At 36.8% G+C, this 9,387-nt stretch overlaps 1 protein-coding gene across 1 annotated transcript in view; it reads right to left on the bottom strand.

Moving 5' to 3' along the window:
• Positions 1 to 4,490: 4,490 nt before the first annotated feature.
• Positions 4,491 to 9,387, bottom strand: part of LOC127662699 (uncharacterized) — a 15,196-nt gene continuing 10,299 nt past the window's right edge. The window contains exons 7-11 of the mRNA XM_052153988.1: positions 8,610 to 9,056; positions 7,603 to 7,657; positions 6,641 to 6,682; positions 5,613 to 5,656; positions 4,491 to 5,271 (exon numbers count right to left, since the gene is read on the bottom strand). Of these exons, the coding sequence (XP_052009948.1) occupies positions 6,661 to 6,682; positions 7,603 to 7,657; positions 8,610 to 9,056 (524 nt within the window). The 3' untranslated portion in view covers positions 4,491 to 5,271; positions 5,613 to 5,656; positions 6,641 to 6,660. The remainder of the gene's footprint in view (positions 5,272 to 5,612; positions 5,657 to 6,640; positions 6,683 to 7,602; positions 7,658 to 8,609; positions 9,057 to 9,387) is intronic.

The raw sequence follows: 9,387 nt of genomic DNA, 5'->3' as shown, positions 1-9,387 counted from the left end.
TACACTTTTTAACAGTTTAAACTCTGTTTAACATCAAACTGCATTATTAATTAATAACTTTAATGCATGGCTTTTTACTTATTTTCAAACAATCAACCTTGTTTGTAATTAAACAAGATCTATCATAATAATGTGTATCTGTTAGGTGTATAATGTTACAGTTTTTCTCTAATGCTGAAACACTATAACTATGGATTTGAACTCAAATTTCAAAAACACAACACCGTTTATCAAAAAGCATACCCTTTTCCCCAAACTATAAACACTACTCCCCAGTTTTGACACATGAGTCAGATTTATTAAACTTTCACTGCAAAACTTTACACACACATCCATTTATCATTGCCTACACAATGTTGTAATTTAGAAAGCACTACACAAAGAGTCAAAACTGATCACACAGCAATCAGAACCTTCAACACACTATCAGAAAAAAAGGTACAAAAGCTGTAACTGGGACAGTACCCTTCAAAAGGGTTCTAATATGTACCATTTAGGTACTAATATGTACACGTTTGGTAGCAATATGTACCTTTGAGGGACTTATATGCACTCTTTAGGTACAAAGGTGTACCTTTTGAAAAGGTACCACCACAGTGACAGCTTTTGTACCTTTTTTTCTGAAAGTGCAGATCGATGAAACGGACAAGATGAGAGGGGAGGAGAAAGGGGAAGGGCAAAGAGACAAGCAGTCTCAGATGAGATTTGTGCCAGCTCCCTAGTTGGGGTCATCCCTCTGTTCCCACAGCTCTAAGTTACCATGGCCCTATGTTTTCTCTGCCCTATGTTCCCACATTTCTGAGAATTTTCTTTTACGGAAAATTTTGAAAATTAGGTTCTGTGTTCCCACAACCATATGTTCCCACAGTCCTATGTTCTCTCTATATTTTTCTAATTTCAAAGATTTTTCTCAAAATGAAATTCTAAGTCAAGTAATTTTCTTACCACATTTAACCCTCCCTTGTCCCCTAAACAGTTACTGTAAGCAAGAAGCGCCAAGTCACCAAAAGGTCGGGAGAAATCTGTCAGGAACTCTATGAACCCACATTTCTAGGACATTTTCAAAATTGAGTATTGTGTTCATACATTTCCCTATAATTTCAACAGCTAGTCTATACTACTACAGCTAGTCTACACTACAGCTATTCTACACTGCTACAGCTAGTTAGGGATAGGTTTAGGGTTAGGGTAACACTAACCCTCTGTGGGAACAAAGAGCTGTGGGAACTTAGGGCTCTGGGAACATAAGGCTGTGGTAACACAGGGCTGTGGGAACATAGGCACGCTCCCCTTGTAGAGACGTGCCATTGAACTTGTTACTAAGCGTACAAATCAGCGTCCATACTTGAAGTTCTTCCAGTTTCCAGAGTAGGGTTAGTTTTATGGTTATAAAATTGTAGCTTTACTATATATATCAACAATCTCCTACAGTTGAAACATACATTATACTATATTTACAGTTTTTTACAATCGCTATGACAATTTGTTCTGTACTTTTAACAAATTTCCTAAACTCTTAACGCACCAACACACCTACAACACACAATTGGCAAAACATTTAATTTCATGCTCAAAATCACACACTAAACTCCAACACTAATTTTCAAAATACAATAATACACTAGCAACATTACACAATGTCTACCAAAACACTGCAAACATGTCTCAAAATCAAATAATTTTTCAAAACTCTAACATATGTTCTCGTCCAAGAGGAAGATTTAGTCAATAATAGCACAATGTCATAAAAACACAAACATCAGATGGAATTACAGAAACTGCATTATTTTATATGTGTCAGGTCTTATACAATAGACAGTATATTGTATTGATCATAGATTGTGTTTTCCAGTTTCTTTTGAAGCCTCTCTACATTTTTGTTTTGTTGGGTTTAGGTCTTTTGCTGCAGAAATTCAATAAAAAAGACACATCTCAGAGTGCTTTATAGAATGTACGGTTAATGAAAAAACGAAGACAGAGACAGAATTGCTGCAATAAAGACTTTATTTGCAAAAGGACATTACTGCAAGATAACAAAAATATGCAATATAGCTGCCATTTTACAGTATTATGTGAAAATACAAAATATACGAACAGAAAAAGCACCAGAAGAATAAAAAAAGAAGAAAAGAAAGTCATCTTCTAATCTGCCCGGTCTTCTGCATTTGGCCACATGTTCTCATCCATATTACACCTGATATCTTCTCTGGCAAGGCATCGTGGGAAGAATCTTTTGGCATGCCTTATCCACCCCTGGCAGTGTTCAGCTGTGATGTCTTGGCATGCAGCATCCATTGCATCTAGGAGGGACATTTGGTCCTGTGGATGATGGTCAAAAACCTTCCATCTCCAGGATGAGAAAAACTCCTCAATGGGGTTGAGGAAAGGGGAGTAAGGAACAAGGAAAAGGGACATCATCCTAGGATGGGCGTCAAACCATGCTGTGACTGCACGGGAATGGTGGAAGGCCACATTGTCGCACTACTCTCCCTTGCCCTTGTCCCACTCCTCTCCATTGTCCTGTTATACGTCTTCCTCTACCTAGTGCAGACATTTTTCTTTCTTTCTTTTGTTGCTCTATATTGTTCCCTTTCCACAAAACATCAGCCCAAAAGGTCCTCTTTTACATTATACCTTATGGTCATGCGATTGAAAGAACCTCAACACCTGAGTGTGTTTCCTAGATTGGAATCAGCTGTGATTTATATATTTGCATAATTCAATCAGCTGTTTCTCAGTAACAATACAATAAAATACAGGGGATATATATGTGTTTCAATTCACAATATAAACAGCTGTTTATAGCCTGTAAGGTTAGGTTTAGAACATGGTGTTATCTGTTCTGACATACAGTGTTAAAGCATTGGTAAATTTGGCAATAAAAATCCATTGTTTTGGTCTTGTTTGAGCTTGTGTGTAAAAGAAGTTCAAGCATTTTAAATTTGTGTTAATTGTATGCATTTTGTGTTAAAGCAACAAGAAATGTGTTAATAGTATAGCTTACACAGACAGATATAGTGCTAACTGTGTTAAGAGTTTTGGTAAATTGTTAAAAGTATTGAAAAATCTGTCATAGCAATCGTAAAAAACACAATCAAGATGAAAACACAATCGCGAGGCTATCAGGTCATTGAGTAGGCTATAGCCTTGACTGTTATTGTAGTTGTAGAACAATCAGGGCCGTCTCCAATGTACACTATTTACAGTTTTTTCCAACTGCTTGCACACATTTTCAAAACTATGTCACCTTTTTTCAAAACTTTCGTAAAACTGCACACACAAAATTGTGTGTAGCCTAGTGTTTTGAAAAAAGTGTTTTATGCCATTGAAAACTGAGTCAAAGGCTGAGAAATAGTTTATTGTTTTTGGAGATGTGGTGTGCAGTTTAGCACTTTGAGTGAGAGGTTTCAAAAAATCGTGTGAAATAAAAAAGATTTTGTGTGTAAGCAGTTGGGGAAAAACTGTATAAACTACAATTCCCACGAGAGACGCGCCATTGAACTTCTTACAAAGTGTACAAATCAGTCACCATACTTGTAGTTCTTCTGGTTTCCCGACCAGGAATAATGTTATAAATATTTGTACTAGTATTCTATATTAAGAAACATACATTATGCTATATTTATATATGATTAGGATGAAGAAAAAAATCGCCAAGACTTCAAATCTGTGGTTTTAGCTGGTAGGCTACAGTAGACATGAATTCAAGGTTGTCGGCGGGAGTTATGCTAACGTTACCCTTCAAAGAGCGACTTTAAAAAAAAAAGTTTTATTTAAGATTGTTTATTTATTTAATTATGGCCTGAAAATGTTTGCTTTACCAACTGATGAATGTAATAAACTGCCACTTATAAATATGTCAGCATTAGATGCAATAAGTATACAAACAATACCCTAATATTGAAGAATTCCAAAATGTGTGAAATAGGCTACTCTCCAGATCAAGACCTTCTCAATAAATCAATATTTGGCTTTTTAACTAGTGACAAAAACTGTTCAGTTCTAGAAGATAAAATCATTTATTTTATTTGGATGAATTAGTCTGTTTATCAGATTTACCAATTGCTATCATTTGTTTGTCAAGAACAATAGATAAAATTGAACTGCAAGCAAAAACTTGGGGCCACTGTTTCAAATATGTGAGTGGCTCCTCCCCTAACAAATGTAACCTCACTCTAATTTTTTTTATAAAACTTGAGAGCCCTGATTAAATTATATATGCTAACCTACATTTTTATAAAAAAATAATCCACTTGTAAAGTTTAACAAATTTCACATATAAATATGCTCAATGTAATCTGTTTTTTTTCTCAACCGCTTCATCCTCATATTGTTTTAAATTAAATTTAAGTATGGAAAAGTAAATACAAAAATTATCATCTTTTGCAAGTGTTATTGTAGTGTATTTGTGTTCTTTCACAAAAATATAAGTGAAAATATTGCAAATGCTTATTTATTGCTTAATTACTCACTAGAGGCTTAAAGAATGATCAAACAAATTTATTGACAAGGTGCATAACAAATTGAAACTATATAGTCTTTGGCAATTGGACCACATCAAGACATCATTCTTTTAAGAGAAATGCATGATATGAAAAGGGATATCCCCTACATGGAGCCGACACTGGTGGTGGTGAAGGGGTGAGTAGCAATGCTGAGATCTAGATGAATGTGGAGCTCTTCTCCTGATGAGCACAGTGGAGGGACCTACTGTATGACACGATTGGCTCAAGAGGGTTGAGATGAAAATACATTTGGTTTAAGACATAAAACACCCAGTCAGCTGATGAGTTTGGAGTAGAAGAGAGTGAGAGAGACACAATGTAAAAGATATGATATAATGTGCGAGTATAAAGAAGGACAGTCTTATTTGTTGAACTTCATATTTTAGCTTCATGTCAAACAAGCCATAAGGCTGTATTTCTTAACAGTGGACTGTGAGGTTAAGTGAACTTGAAAAGCACAGAAAACAGTGCAATTTATAATCATGAAATATGAAACATGCTTTTGAATAACATCTGAAATAGAAAAATCAGTTGGATTAAGTACATTTCTAGTACATTCCCTTTCGAGATTAAATTCCAGGTCATATTCTTGGAGATGTTCCCCTTTTCAATACTACAGAAAGATGAGATATGACTTCAAATGCAGCACAGAAACAATTTAATAAATAGCCTGAAACCAAAATGGAGTTATAAATATACATTTTATTTATTTTCATTATTTTGGAGTGAATCCTTTGGCTGCCAGGACTGGGCCCACTGCTCACCACTAAAAACAGAAGGGAATTTTTTTCTGTTACTGGTTGGGGTTTACAATAAACTTAAAACATTACCGAACATGTCTTTTATAAGTATAAGTTTCATTTTCCGTCTATGAAGGACCACCTCCTTCATGCATGCATTAATGGTGGTGGTCCTTCATAGATGGAAAATGAAACTGTTATACTTATAAAAGACATGTTCGGTAATGATGTGTGCTTCACACTTAAAAGGCTTGTTTAATCTGAAACAGAACAGATTAATAAAAAAATTGTAGCAAAAAGAAAAAGTTTAAGTGAATAAATAATATATGCATTAATTCATAAAGCAGAAGAACAGAATAATACATACCATACTGGACAGGACTCCCAGTCAACCAGCATTTCTGCTTTGCCCTAATGTAAGAAAAGACAAAAAATAAAATCCATTCTTAGCATAAGGCTATTATGTCTGATTATAGGCATTGAGTTTCATTGATTTTCAGAAGACACTCCTTCATAAACTGTAATTCAAAAAGACTGAACACATAAAAAGTATCTACCTAACAAATATGGTATGTATAATATGTATTTGCCAAAACACACGGAAGTTTCTAAATCATATATTACACTCTGCATACTGCCTACACTCTGCAGTTCCTTTATGACTGTCTAACCTTCCTCACTCTTTCTCTTACTACACTCCTGATGGGGAAAACCTCTAGGCGAGTGTGGTAGGAGCAATCTGTGAACATCAAAAACACATTTCAAATATTTCTTAGATAGTTAGATTAGGAACAAAATAAACACAACTATGAAGACTTAAGTAGTGACCAGACTTGCAAGGAAGACAAGTGATGTTTATCACTAATCAAAACATGTATCATGTAACCAAATTACTCTCGGTTCCAATGTGGTATGCTTGCTTGAATAACCATACTACTGCTAAGCCACAGCTCACAACTAAGAACCCTCCACTGCTGCTACTTCTACTATTTGGCAATGCATTTTGGTCAAATTTGACTAATTAAGCCTGTTGGATTTTATAGCTTGTCAATTGTAATAATCTCAATAATACTAATCATTCCTATTCTATATCTATTATGAATAATCATGGTTACGTGTGCTACGCTGGACTAGCTGGACTGGTCAAGACATTTACATACAGTATTGTTGCCCTGTTGTTGATTTGACTGCTTGTATTGTAAATATTGTATTTATTTGTAAGTCACTTTGGATAAAAGCGTTTGCTAAATAATTCATTAAATAAATAAAATTGTGAATACCGGAAATTGTCTGTTGTAGTAGTTAAAAAAATAAGCAATTGAACTGAAGCGAATTAACAGGGGTTAAGTTGCAATGTTTAGCAAAGTATGAATCATTGCATTTACATGCACTTACTCTTTTGGTGCCTTTTCCTTTCAGGCATATGCCTTGGTCCCCCTGTGGGATATAAGATTACAGTCCAGCCATATATCCACTCAGAAAAGAAAAAAAAACACATTTACAATAATTAGACAAAATGCACTTTGTGATGTCTTTTCAACATAAATATGTATCCCTGGTGTGTCTAGACACCCCTGAAATATGAGAAAAGACCATCCTCTCAGTTGATGTGTGTGCAAACACGCTGTTTAATTTGGCTCCAGATTTTACATCACATGCAGGCTCATTGGAAAATAGTAATCATAGTAGGCTTATAGAATACTCCATCTAAAATGACCTGTTTCAGACAGGGTCTGCATAAAGGACCAGTTTAAGATAAATAAGGACTTTTATAGGATCATGCAAAGCTACTCTAGTGGAGTATCAGAATAAAAATATAGAACTGGAAATTAGCATAATAGGTCCCCTTTAAATTCTATTTAAGTAATTAATTTACTTATTAGAGAATCTGCTTGACTAATGAGTTCCTTTGAGTTTCATAGTTACCAAGCTATGGTAACAGTTATCAGAACCACCAATAATTACCCTAATAATAATAATAATAATTCATTACATTTATATAGTGCTTTTCTGGGTACTCAAAGCGCTTTACATTGAAGGGGGAATCTCCTCAACCACCACCAATGTGCAGCATCCACCTGGATGATGCGACGGCAGCCATATTGCGCCAGTACGCCACCACACACCAGCTTACTGGTGGAGAGGAGACAGTGATGAAGCCAATCAGTATATGGGGATGATTAGGAGGCCATGATGGACAGAGGCCACAGGGCAAATTTGGCCAGGATGCCGGGGTTACACCCCAACACCCCACCGCACCCTACTTTTTGAAGGACACCCTGGGATTTATAATAACCACAGAGAGTCAGGACCTCAGTTTAACGTCTCATCCGAAGGACGGACAAACATTTACATACCTGACTTTTTTTTTTCGCTTTGAGACTGTGCCCCTGGCTGACCCTGTGAAGACATCTGTGGGTTTGGAGAAAGAAAATTACTCATATACCAAATAAATCTTTAACTAATTATATAAATACTTGAAGATCACAACATCGCACAAGTGTGGAAGTACATGTATTAATAGGTGTAAAGTACATGCATTCTTATTGCGATTGAATTAAGGTTGCTCCATTAACTCCACGTGTTTCATTTTCTCGTTTATGTCCATCCTGTTTGTGATAATCCTAACTTGTTTCAACAAGCGTGATCCTGCGCTGACTTGTTCAGGGAACGCAAGGGGTGGGAGAATGGTTAAGTTAAGTGTTCATGGGACACTGACATTCCCAATTATTTTGAATATTAAATTTATCCTAATATCTTTAATAATAAAATTTGGCCTATTAATTTCAGCATTTGATTAGTAGTACTTATTTTACTTTTAGATTTATAATAGACTCACAAAATTCCTTCCAACAGCCCTAGTACAGAATCAGATAGACTTATCATCTATCTAATTATGTAATATCAGAACAACTTTTCTAGCACATTATCCATTGAAAATGAGAACCCTGTAGGTGATGATACACAGGGCAACTTTTTGAGCAATGTTGCTGGGCAATGTTGCCGTCAACGGGCAACCAGATGAGACACAGGACCCACAACCCATCTAAATTATCCAGATAGAAATGTGTTGCCCATTTTCAATGGGAAAGTGCCCAAGGAACAATCCCTCAGCAAGATTGCCCAGCAACATTGCTCAAAAAGTTGCCCTGTGTATCATCACCTAGTGAGTTTTACTTTATCAAGCAGAAAAAAGTTATAGCATGGTGTGTTTGAGGTCATTTCGTTGAAAAGAGCCCTAACCTGCATCAAGCTCTATGGGGGAAAAACACTAGAAGTCAAGTAAAGTTAAGGTAACCCATGGGTCAAACACTTTTGGCCTTTACAAATATAAACTGTAACTCTTTAAATTTGTTCTAATTACCTTGCCCCTCCGTGGATTCCGCCTGCTCCACTTGCCCCTCCGTGGATTCCGCCTGCTCCACTTGCCCCTCCGTGGATTCAGCCTGCTCCACTTGCCCCTCCGTGGATTCAGCCTGCTCCACTTGCCCCTCCGTGGATTCAGCCTGCTCCACTTGCCCCTCTGTGGATTCCGCCTGCTCCACTTGCCCCTCCGTGGATTCCACCTGCTCCACTTGCCCCTCCGTGGATTCAGCCTGCTCCACTTGCCCCTCCGTGGATTCAGCCTGCTCCACTTGCCCCTCCGTGGATTCAGCCTGCTCCACTTGCCCCTCTGTGGATTCCGCCTGCTCCACTTGCCCCTCCGTGGATTCCACCTGCTCCACTTGCCCCTCCGTGGATTCCGCCTCGCAGGGTGTGAGCTGCAGAGTAATCAGCTGATCCTCATTGCCACTGGAATCCTGGGTCCATCCTGTGCAAGTTAAACAAGTGTTGTGTTTTGCTTATTTAAAACATAGAGGTTAACCATAAGCTTGATATGTACCTGTTTTAACTGTTAGGTAAATGTGTTTGAATAATATATACCAAATTTTGGATTGCAGGAGAACTATTGAGAGTCTACTGGATGTATTAGATATCTGTAATATATTTGATTGATTTTCTATGACAATAACCAATACAATCTTTAAGTCAGGAAAATAAAACCCAGAGTGCTCATAATATCTATTGAAAAAATTACAAGTATAAATTTTGTTTACAGTCTGGGTCAAACTATTCAGTTAAGACTAGACAGCGTGCGCTAA

The sequence above is a fragment of the Xyrauchen texanus genome, chromosome 22, assembly GCF_025860055.1.
Source record: "Xyrauchen texanus isolate HMW12.3.18 chromosome 22, RBS_HiC_50CHRs, whole genome shotgun sequence".
Taxonomy (NCBI): domain Eukaryota; kingdom Metazoa; phylum Chordata; class Actinopteri; order Cypriniformes; family Catostomidae; genus Xyrauchen; species Xyrauchen texanus.
The sequence above is the reverse complement of the archived record's forward strand: the minus strand, read 5'-3'. Positions and strand labels throughout refer to the sequence as shown.